Source organism: Lampris incognitus, chromosome 5, assembly GCF_029633865.1.
Source record: "Lampris incognitus isolate fLamInc1 chromosome 5, fLamInc1.hap2, whole genome shotgun sequence".
NCBI classification, from domain to species: Eukaryota; Metazoa; Chordata; class Actinopteri; order Lampriformes; family Lampridae; genus Lampris; species Lampris incognitus.
Window position 1 is genome coordinate 61,143,603 of NC_079215.1, and position 12,239 is coordinate 61,155,841.

General features: G+C 46.2%; 1 protein-coding gene across 1 annotated transcript in view; it reads right to left on the reverse strand.

Moving 5' to 3' along the window:
* Positions 1 to 4,960: 4,960 nt before the first annotated feature.
* Positions 4,961 to 12,239, reverse strand: part of LOC130113247 (immunoglobulin mu heavy chain-like) — a 124,929-nt gene continuing 117,650 nt past the window's right edge. The window contains exons 8-15 of the mRNA XM_056280815.1: positions 11,694 to 11,993; positions 11,298 to 11,612; positions 10,901 to 11,185; positions 10,287 to 10,610; positions 9,284 to 9,607; positions 7,742 to 8,029; positions 5,559 to 5,704; positions 4,961 to 5,022 (exon numbers count right to left, since the gene is read on the reverse strand). Coding sequence (XP_056136790.1) covers positions 4,993 to 5,022; positions 5,559 to 5,704; positions 7,742 to 8,029; positions 9,284 to 9,607; positions 10,287 to 10,610; positions 10,901 to 11,185; positions 11,298 to 11,612; positions 11,694 to 11,993 — 2,012 coding nt within the window. The 3' untranslated portion in view covers positions 4,961 to 4,992. The remainder of the gene's footprint in view (positions 5,023 to 5,558; positions 5,705 to 7,741; positions 8,030 to 9,283; positions 9,608 to 10,286; positions 10,611 to 10,900; positions 11,186 to 11,297; positions 11,613 to 11,693; positions 11,994 to 12,239) is intronic.

Genomic DNA, 12,239 nt, shown 5'->3' on the forward strand with positions numbered 1-12,239 from the left:
TTGTAACAAAATGCATAGTGCAAAAACTAATGTCACTGTAAAAAGTATAAAGTGCAAAACATCAACATTGGTAACAAAATGCATAGTGCAAAAACTACTGTCAACGTAAAATGTATAAAGTGCAAAACATCAACATTGGTAACAAAATGCATAGTGCAAAAACTACTTGTCAACGTAAAGAAGAGGATCACCATATGATGAATACAACATTTAAATATGCAAATTTGCATATTTAAATGATAATGATGTACCGTGCATGTTCACATCATGTATACTTTACATTACTTAACCACTTATCCAACCCATATGGTTGGACAGAGTCCTTCAGGGCTCTAACTAAGTGTCTTGTGTTTTATGTTATTATGTTATGCTCTCCTCGAACCATCACCTTAACGTGGTGGAGAGGTTTGAGTGACCCCATGAATCCCGAGAGCTATGTTGTCTGTAGCCTTGCGCTACTGTAGGGTCACACATGGCAAACTGGTCTAGGAGGGAACAGACTTAAGAATGGTTCAAGAGCTGTGAGGAGTTGTGCCCCACAGTCCTTAAATACGCACAAAGGTTTAAATTTGATTAATTTGATTAATTAAATTGAATTAAAACCCTTGGCAAACTCGTCTGAGGATGACTAAATGAATGCTGGGGTTCATGTGGTTAAGACCATTCTTCTAATATTACATGTTTCCAAACATTTTGGACAAAATAGAACATTTTACATCAAGGTGCCCAGAGATTTCCTGGTGCCCAGCTGACCTGTATCCAAAGTGGCCTATAACGTTAATAAGAAACAGATCGTAGCACACATGGTAGCCCTAAAATGGCTGTGATCTTACATGTAAGTCTATATTTCATTAATTCCTAATATGTATTTTAAATTCATTAAACCTTTACAGCGTTACAGTATGTACGATCATAGCCATTCTGGAGCTAGACACATGAAAAGCTAGCCTTGGATCCAAGAACGTCAGAGTTATTTTAACAAGTCAAACGTCGGAAAACAATTATCTACCGACAAAATAAAGCACTGGCAGTCTTTATCCAAGGCTTATGAATCGCCAGTAAACGTGGGATATAACATCAGAAGCCAGAATACCCAACATTACCAAGCTAACGCTAGCTAACCCTGTTAGCTCACTCACCTCAACCTGATAAACTTTCTGTTTCATGGAAGCCTGTACCTTGCCTTTTATAATGCCCCCTGAAACATTTACGTTCACAACTCTATCTGAATTGAAAGCATTGAGACCCTTTTTCACCCTGAGAGGTTCGTCTTTAAAAAAAGACGTTAATGTAAATATATTTACGGGTTCAGACATATTGTTTTGAGTGGAAAATAATGCAGTGAGATTCCCCAAGGCACCGGAAGTATAACTCCGCCCACACGTGACGTCGCGTCGTGACGTCGAGCTTAAGAGCCGAATGGTGCGGCAACGCTGAGCGCACCAGTTTATATACACTGCGAGGCGCAGCGGGGGAGTGAACGCCGTGACGACACAGAGGGGGGAGGAGCTGAGGGCACGTTCCCTTCCTGTCCATTATCCAAGCCGCTTAAGGCCGCTTCATAGTCTTGCGGACCATACAGACTGTACTCGGCTGGGGTCCTCGCGGACTAAAATGACGCAATGGCGGACCTCAGCGTACGTCCTCCTGCCGATGTCCCCGCGAAGCTCAATTTTTGTGACCACGCCTACCCGATCTGTTACGGAAACCCGAGTTGTTTTACGCATGCGCGACCATTCGTCTGCATCCTGGCGGCGTCTGTTGAAGCAATTTACGGTAGTCTCTGGGATTTAAATAAAATAATGTTAGGTGAATCGGCTGAGGGACCTGGTCTGCTGCGTCCTGTGGGCCCAAGAACCACGGCCTTGCCTGGAGCAGCGCCCGAGAGGGACGCACCGATCGAGGGCGTTCTGACAGGACACGGAGCAAGCTAAGCTAACTGCTAGCCCATATAGACCGGAAGTTCCGACAGTCATGCTGCTTGGCTTCATTATCCAGACAGCGGAGTTTTTGGACTGTGTTGCACTGAACACACTGTGTTGTTAACTCCGTGTGTGTGTGTGTGTGTTTGGCTTTGTTTTCTGGTTTTGGTGCTTTTGGAAATGTGGATGTTTTTATCTTTTGTGTTGCACTGCTGTGGGCTGGTGAAAGGAACTTCCGTTACATGATAGAAATGACAACACATTGTTCTTGATTCTTCATTGATTCTTGTTATCTTTGTTTTTATTCATGTTGAAACAGATTATATGTTTCATATTCAGTAAATATGCATGTTTCTTGTTTTTGTAAGGAACGTCTAACACGTGGCGCTAATGAAACAGAAGATGACACGTTTCCTTCTTGAATGACCACCTTGTTCCTGTTGTGATGAAGAACAATATGTGGAGCCAGTTTCGTCCTCCATGAAGAGAAAAGGCAGGTAAAACGCTGACGTTGCTTTAAGCTGCTCCGATGGCGGTGAGCTTTCAATGAAGTGTGTGGGCGGCACGGTGGCGCAGTGGTTAGCGCGGTCGCCTCGCAGCAAGAAGGTTCTGGGTTCGAGCCCCCGGGTAGTCCAACCTTGGGGGTCGTCCCGGGTCGTCCTGTGTGTGGAGTTTGCATGTTCTCCCCGTGTCTGCGTGGGTTTCCTCCGGTTTCCTCCCGCAGTCCAAAGACCTGTAGGTCAGGTGGATCGGCCGTACTACATTGTGTGTGTGTGTGTGTCTGTCTCTCTCTCTCTCTCGGCCCTGTGATGGCCTGGCGGCCTGTCCAGGGTGTCTCCCCGCCTGCCGCCCAATGACTGCTGGGATAGACTCCAGCATCCCGCGACCCCAGTTGGATAAGCAGTTTGGATGCTGGATGGATCACCCCCCCCCCCCCCCACACACACACACACAAGTGTTCGCAACCACAGACAGTTGTCCCCCCCCCTCTCTCCCCCCCCCCCTCTCTCTCTCTCCTTCGACTGTTGCTGTTTGTGTTGTCCAGGAGGCGCTGCCCTGACTTCTGCCATTAGATATCTCCAGATGATTTCAAACCTGTGAGCATCTGCATACAGACCAGTGCCACTGCCACACATGACTTGACTTGTCTTTCACGTGGGGACAGACGAAACATTACAGCTGAAGATAAAATGGAGTTCGACACCTTCAGGTTCGGCACTTTGTACAAAAGGCTATCACCCTTTCCCAGAGCCACCTCCAAGCACCCCCTTAGATGCTCTTTTAGGATTTAACACTAGTCTCACAGGCGCCATCTCCTGGATGCATGATGTAATTAACACTTTTAACCCACAGTCTCTAAACAACCTAAGGACAGTTGGGGAACAAGACCCCGGCCTGTCTTTTGCAGAGGACCGGTGGACTTCAGTTCTCGACCTAGTGCACTCCTCATCTCCTTGTGCTAGACTCGGTCTAATACAATTCAAGATAGTTCACCATCTTCATCTCACTAAGGAGAAACAGGCAAGGATGTACCCAAACACTGATCCCACCTGTGACCGGTGGAAGACCACCACTGCAAACTGGCTGCACATGTTTTGGTCACGCTCAAGCCCTCAGACTTTTTGGGAAAAGGTCTTTGAATCCCTTAGTGACGTGTATAATATGACAGTTGTCCCTCAGCCCATTAGTGCCCTGTTTGGACTGAGGCCAGAGGACGCAGTGTGGTCGACTGGAATGTGCCACGTGGTTGCCTTTACTACCCTGTTAGCTCGCCGTCTCATCCTCCTCAACTGGAAGAGAGCGGGGCCACCATCCCAGACCAGATGGCTTAAAGAGATGATGTTTCACCTGAAGCTCGAAACAATCTAGTTTACATTGAAGGGGAAAGCAAATACATATGAAAGAGTCAGGAGGCCTTTTCTTACCTACTATGATAACCTAACCCAAATAACAGACTGGATAGTTCAGAACCTAATCTTTTCTTGGTTGGAGCAGAACTGCAGCAGTCTAATGAAGAATTAGTTTAAACAGATAAGAATGAGTGTATTTTTATCATTATTTTTTTTATTTTCTCCCTTGTGTGTTTTTGTGAATGAGGTCATTGTATATCTGTCATATATTTATTTGTACTCGATGTTATTTGGGAGGATGTTGGTTGGGGGGGTAGGAGACATGTTAGGGAGCAGAGGAGGGATGGGAATTATACTGGATTTATTTCATGCAAAGCCCAATAAATGTAAGTTTGAAATGGGGTTATGGCTCCCTCTTGTGGATACTCTTGGTACAGCAGCGGTTAGACAAAATTGAAACTAATGCCTTGCATAGATGGTCCCGAGGAGTGAGTTGAGTGGTTTGTTTTGATATCAAGCAAGCAATGAAAGTGTTATTTATACACCACTTTTAATATCCTATCAGACGGGGAATAATCAGCACGCCGACACACAAATTCATGTAAACAGTTTAATTCATTTCACGTGACTGCATTTTCAATCATCAGCCATGACAAGTTAAATACAACTGTAATGTTTTAGTATTTGTGTTACTCTCTGCAATGTAGAAAGCGGCGATGACAAATTGCCAATATGCACATTACTACACCAGATATGACACTGAAAAACTAATGAGATGACATAATTTGTTATACTCCATCCATGCGTCCATTCATCCATCCACTGTCCAGTCACTGTCTTGACCTTATTCGGGGTTCTGGCTGAGGGTGGAAGTCAGAGAGGAACAACGGACACGTCCATTGTCACTCACAGGGTCCACACACGCACAATCACGCACACAATTAAGAGTTTCCACTTCATCTAAAATACACACCTTTGTGCAGCGGGAGGAGAGCATGTGTAACACAACCCCGTGCACACACAGGGAGCACGTGGATCTCCACACAGATGGGCTGGGATACACAGGGGCCCTCTGGCTGGGTGGAAGCGGTGCTGACCACTTGGTGTCCACGTCACTAAATCAAGCTGAGTAGTATTGAAAGACAGGTCCGGAGAGACCGGAGGGGTCTGGACTGAGCCGTTGTTGTTCTGGCATAAAGATGTAAACAACCCTCGAGTTGTCAGGCTGTTCTCCACTGAAGCGGGTTCGACTGTACAAGATGGAATTACTGAAATCAGCTTACATGAACAAACATTAAGAGAATGGGTAAACTTTATATATACGTATATATCTGCCCGTTAAAAAGGAAAGAAACAAAAATCCACATTTCCGGCCATAGACAGGAATCCGTTGGATCTGTCTTGGGATGTCATTTAGTCTGAAAGGAAAAATGTAAATGGTCTTTTGTAAGATATGTGCAGAAATTAACTAAAAATAACATTTTTTGAAGTCACACACGCTTCAGATATCATAAGACACCATATCAACATCTTGTTTGTCTTATTCTGATTTCATCTTGGTTCTGGCACAAAACTGAACAGCATGTGTAACTGCTGTGATACCAGAAAGTTCCAGCAGGCTGGAAACACATCAGGATGGGTGTTGTCTTACGTTTTAGACCATAATGAATATGGATAAATAGTTTACCTGCATATAACCAGCATGTATTCATGTTAACAGAGGTAAATCATACTAGTGACACAAAATGCTGCCAAAGCCCTTCAGAGCCGCTGCTCATATGCTCACCTTTATGAGGGTGACTGTCACTCCATAGAGAAGGGAAATGAAGAAGAGCAGGAGGAAAGTGAAGGCCATGTACCAGTCTTCTTCCTCCACATCTTGAATAACAACATCATGCTGGTTCTGGTCAACGTACACATGGTCTAGAAGTTCTGTAACAGTAGATGTTTGCTGAATTAAAGACCATCTTCAATGAAATGACTGCACCACAGACATAAAACCCCTGCCCAGATGTTTCTGAAGGGACATTTTACCCCTTGCAGGGGTAACATGCTCTCACAATGCAAGTCATCTGTCATGCAGCACACTGGTGTATGTACGTAGTCCATGTGTATAAAGTGGACGACATCGCCCGTCAGAGGCCTGGACATTCTGCAGAGCTTGCAGACGGGGTCTCGGTGTGTAGAGGGTCTGGAGTAAAATGCAGAACCCCTGAAACTCTGTGGTCATAAGTGCACCTTTCCATGTGGTCCAAGTGTGTCCTACATCTGAAAAGCGTTCAGCCTACAGTCCACGTGACCGACACTGGGTGCACCCTGATGCTGATACCGCTCCAGAACAGTGTCCAGAGTCACGTGTAGCCGCCATGTTGCTGCCGGTGTTGGAGGAACAATGGCTGCCGAAACGACGGACAAGAAGTGTTTTTAATGTAGGCTATCTTTTTAACACCTGTTATCATCTTAGCACAGCTTATTACACATTTACTACACCTCATTGTTGAATATTTGATGACTAATCAAAAGAATGAGGCTGAGGTAACAAACTCAGCCTTCCGAGCCGTCCCGCTTGCTGCTCCGACCTTCTGCTGATGCGGGGAGGGCTGCAGACTACCACATGCCTCCTCCGATACATGTGGAGTCCCCAGCCGCTTCTTTTCACCTGACAGTGAGGAGTTTCACCAGGGGGACGTAGCACGTGGGAAGATCACACTATTCCCGCCAGTCACCCCCCCCCCGAGCAGACCAACCACAGGAGGCGCTAGTGTAGCGACCAGGACACACACCCACATCCAGCTTCCCACCCGCAGACACGGCCAATTGTGTCTGTAGGGATGCCCCGTGTTGGTAGGCAACAGAATAGACCACTACACTACCCAGACGCCTCGTGAGTCAGTAAGTGTGTTAAAGTTGAGAGCAGATGTCACTGAATAATCTTGAAGTCAGCAGCCCACAGCTTGCCGGTGGCTAAAACAAGTGTTTAGCTGTAGCGTGAGTGACGTGGTGACAACAACACCTCAGTGTGCGACTTTGTTTCACAAGTTCTGCACAGCCTTGGTCCACACTTGCCGTCTTACCACAGACAGGAAAATGCAAGTCAAGTAGGGCCTAGCTTACTAGGAACCCTGGTAACTTAGGTGCGGGTAATGGGACAGGCCCAGTATGGTCACGTGATCATTACAATGATCTGTCCTTGTCCAAGCAGTTGTGTGCTGGTGTGCCGGTGAAGTCCAGAAGCCACTAAGCAGCAGAACAAGAGGCGACGACAGAAGGAGAAGGCAGCAAGTGACCGCTGCAAGTCCCACTCCTGTCCATGGTGAAGTCCTGTGGTGCAAGATGTGGTGTTGTTACAGTAGTGCTGAGCCCATCGTCCCGTTAGAGAGCTCATTATTTTATAGAATACTGAGTTTGTCCTTTATCAGGTCGACTGTGTTAAGTCCACCCAGTCTCTAAGATTTGAAGCCCTTTTTGGAAGCATTTTAAAATTTTATGATTGTTTTTATTGTCTTGTTTACATTTATTATACAACGATATCTTGTAAGAAACTGGTAAAATAAGTAAAAACTTAAATTTAGACAGTTAATCAGAACCAGCACTACTTTCTTCACCCCCGAGGGGACATGGGACAAGTGGCAGTGATTAAATGATTAAATCTATACAGTTAAACAAAGAAGAAAAGAGAGAATCCAGGAAAAAAGAAAACCGGAAATCCCGAAACTGGGAAAAAATAAAACGGAATGGAGAAAAAAGTAAAATGGGTTTTATGAGGCCCTACTACCCCACAGTGCAGAAACCCACATCTCCCCCTTTCAACTCAGAGCAAGAAGAGTTCAAACTACCGTGGCTTACGGCCGCGGGCTACAGGGACCACGTGGCGCCAGTGCACGAGACATCTTTCTGGTCGAGCTTTGATATTTTGTGGGAGAACCGTTTCATCTTCTCGTGTGACGTGTTAATGAGTCGTTTACTTACTTGGTTTGGTGAAATTTAAGGCCAGTGTCAGGGTAACATGTGTCACCCTGCAAGTGTAGACTGCCCCGAGTGGCCAGTCAACAGGGGGCAGGCGGAGTCGGCTCTGGACGCTGAAGTCCCCCTGTGGTCCTCTGTGTGGCTCACTGGTGTTGTAGCTCCACAACTCTGTAGTCTCATCAAGGAACCAGCTGATGTTCACCGGTGCAGGCCTGAAACCATTTGCCAGACACACAAGCTCGCCAGGACCATGGAGGAGGGTGACTGAAGGTGGACTCGGTGTCACTGGAGCTGGGGAACACGTGTCACTTTTATAAATGTTCTTTGAATATAGAGAATTAAGATCAACTATGTATGACACCCATGAGAAAGTATGTTCAGCCCAGTGAAATGAAACCTTCCGGCTGCTCCGGGAACGCCTTTTAAACCTGATGTCTGAGTCAATAAACCTTCACCTGCACCTGCCAGCAAACGGGTGGAAAGGTTCAAGTTGTACATATCCAGTTACGTCCACAATCCCGTCCGTCTGCTCGTCTGCTCGTCCTCATAATGGTGGCCGTAACTTGATATGTACAACTTGAACCTTTTCACCTGTTTGCTGGGAGGTGCAGGTGAAGGTTTGTCGACAGTTGTGTGCATGTCGTTGACATTGATCCACGGCAAATCTTGCAGGCATCGCGGAAAATATGCCACTGTCAATAGCACGCGCCAACAAACAGGAAACTAGTATGACCACTGCAGTAGAAACCGGAATCGGCACTGTGCAGCTGTCCAGGTCGCTGCTCCACCCCCTCTGCCGATCCGGGGAGGGCTGCAGACTACCACATGCCGCCTCCGATACATGTGGAGTCACCAGCCGCTTCATTTCACCTGACAGTGAGGAGTTTCACCAGGGGGAGGTAGCGCGTGGGAGGATCAGCTAATCCCCCCAGTTCCCCCTTCCGCCTTGACAGGCGCCCTGGCCGACCAGAGGAGGCGCTAGTGCAGCGACCAGGACACATACCCACATCCGGCTTCCCACCTACAAACACGGCCCATTGTGTCTATAGGGACGCCCGACCAAGCCGGAGGTAACACGGGGATTCGAACCGGCAATCCCCATGTTGGTAGGCAATGGAATAGACCGCCATGCCACCCGGAGGCCCTGTTATATCTGCGTGTAGTTTGAAGGTACGTTGAACGGTGAGTTTAGCCTAGCTTAGCTCAGATGATGGATATCTACTTGGACCATTCGTAGAATGAAGAGAAATGGTGAATGGCAGGCTAGCGAGTAACAAGTATGAACACTCGGTTTCAGAGAAAGTGTGTTTCCCTTCTTTTAAGAGGATCCCGGTAGACCTGCAGCAGCTGAGCTCAGCGAGGCCAGACTCCCTGTCAACCTACCTTCACCCTGCAAGCACAGCCACACATACACCCACGAGTTGTCTGACTTTGTCTAAGTAGGATACACAATAGAAACCCTGGAAACCCAACTATTCTTTTAGACAACTGTACATTACAAGTGCTAATGCTTCCTTCTACTAAATATTATTATTTGCTGCTTACCAAACACAGGTTGTACTGTGCTTTTGAATAGTTCCTCATATGACTCGTGTTTTACTACACAGGAATATGCAGCTTCCTGGTCCCTCTCGGACCGCCGGGATATGTTCAGTCTGCTGTTCAGTGAGAAGGTGTTGCTGTCTGTGTATTTCCAGACAGGGCTGATAGTATATTGTGATACTGGCAGCCTCAAGCCGTCCTTCTCCCAAAACACTAAGATGCCAGAGGGGGAAAATCCAGTCACAAGGCAAATGAGCGTTTCCATGTTTGAGCCCGGCAGGTCCGTGTCATTCAGCCTTGTTATCTTCACAAATGGCGGCTTAGGATCTTTTGAAAGGAAAAAGGAAGACAACAATGAGCAGAGTATTTTGCTCTTTTCATTTCCATCATTTCATTTATGGGAGCACAAGCGACAGTTTAGATAATGGTGAGGTATTAATGCAGGGTTGATTATTGATGCCACCCGTTTGTCCTGCAATATTAAGGCCCTGGTCACACCAGCATTTACGACAGGGATGTTTCCCGCCAAAACCAACTACTCTGAATGAAACTGTTGCTATCAGTGGATTTGCATCCGGTAGCAAAGTAAATTTCTCGATGACGTCACGTAGAGTTCAGCTTTGGGGAACTCTGACATGCAAATTCACACTGTCAACCAGTAGCAGAACTGCTTGGACTGCGTTGGCATCTGATGGGGCAGTGGCTAGTGAGGATCCAAAATGGAGGAAGCTCCCTGTTTCACTAGCGTTAAATCATCCAGTTTTAACTATTGTGCTCTGCCAGAAGATAAATTACTACACAAGAGAAATGCAGCGTGGTTTGCAGTTGGTTGTGAAGCAAGACTGGATGGTCTCACCATGTTCCATTCATTTCACTGTGCTGAGTGTTTTTTGGTCAGCAAGTTTGTTCCCACAGGAGCACGCAACATTCTTTTGCACTGCCAGTTTCTGGTGTGACCGGGGCCTGAGGCTGCAGGTCAACTGTATGCTTGTGTTGGTAAGGATACCTCTACTTCTGCTTATGTGCGTCTCGTAACCCTGTGTGGAGCATAGGTGCTTCCCCTCACAGGATACTTGTGTATATGTGAGCCAAGCCTTTGCTGATACATTCAGGAAGCTACGAATGGTCTCCGTCCCATTGTCGTGACTCAGCCGTGGTTCAGTCAATGCCCTCTGAGACTTATTTCCACCAACTTTCCAAGTGATGGAGAAATCTTCAAGATTTTGACCAACCAGAAGACAGGTGAAAGCCAACTGTTCATCCGTCTGCAGTTCCTGGAGAGCTGGACCCTGAATGAAGACACCAGCTTTCCGAGATGATGCTGCTGTTATTGAAAATAAAATTAAAAAAAAGTTCCTTGTCAAAGTGAACAAGACTATGATGTACATGTCTGACTGGCATATCATTAAATAAAGACCAAATGATATATAAAATACAGCTCCTTAATACTGGATGACTCATCGTGGAACTCTTATTGATCATGAAAATACATTTAGAAATATTCTGAATGTACAGTTATAAGTGGAATTATAAACACTATATTTTCATATTTACTTCGGGGTAGTGACTGTTATTCTACAGTTAGTGTAGGTTTTTACTTCCCTTTTTGTTTCACTTTACCTGAACAGAAGCCCATTTCATCGCGGACAGTTTTATTTAAAACCTTGTCAGAGACTTCACAAGTAAAGACCACTGCTTTTGTCCACTCGTTTTGAGGCACACTGAGATGACTGATTACTGCCACACGACCGTCTTCACCTAATAAGATGTCTTTAGTTGATGCCGATCTGTCCTGAGACCCAGAAAGCCATTTGATTTGGGGACTGAAACCCCAGCCAATGCACAAGAGTTTCTGTTGTCCTGAGTCTTTACTGGGGACCAGAAGAAGCTCCATTGACAGGTCACCTAAATGTCCCCACACAAAGTCATAAATTACTATTGAAAGAGTTTGACAAAGAGACATTGGACACCAACAGACTAAACACAACTGACAACAGAAGTTCAGCTGGTCACCTACCAAAAATCCGTCCGGTTGAGTCTGATACCGAGCTGTTGACGAAGCCTTGGTTCACTTTGCAGGTGAACGTGTTGTCTTTTCCCTGGTGGGTTTTTGGAACTGAGAACTGGAGAGTGGTTGAAGTGAGGCCTGTGGCTTTGGAAAGATCAACAAATTGTTTTTCAGATATGTCACTTCCGTTGGCCTGAAAGGTGACGTAGAGGTCGCTAGAGGAGAGTTGTCTGACATCACACTCCAGCACGGCATCGTCTCCATGAAGCAAGTGTGGCAGAGATCTTCTGATCAGCACCGACGGGGCCCTGTCCGCTGTAAGCCCTTTGAAACAAACACAGGGGTTGCTGCAGAGTTCAGTTGTATCAAATATCACATGAACATCATTTGGTACAGGTGACTTACTTATATCCACCGTCTTTTCAGCTGGAGGGGAGCAGGGGTGTTCAGCCCTACATGTCACGCGACTGTACGTCATCCACTTGTCTGTGGAAACAGTCAGGTTGCTGCTGAAATAGGTCTTGCTGCCGGTCCGGTTCGGCACGATTCTTGTGGCTGAGATTTCTTCCCCATCGACATGCCAGGTCACCTTGGCATCATAGACAGTCTCAACCACACACGTAGCCGTCACCTCAGGCTTTGCCATCATCACTGTTTTGAAGCTGGGGGTCTCCAGGTGAATGCAAGGAGGGGAGGAAGGGTAAACTGCCAAAAGATCACTTGTTTAGCGAAGTCGTGTTTATCTGACTCCATAACAGCCATATCATATCTTTAAATCTTTATATCCAGTGGCAACATCTCTCATGATTATCGTTCAAATCATTTGCTGGTCAAACGAGTCAAAAATCAAGTTAATTTAACTTGAGAGCATTGATCAAGTCAGACCAAACATCCTGGATGTTACTTCTTGTAACTTCTTATCTTTAACTTCATCAATCAAACATGCATCTG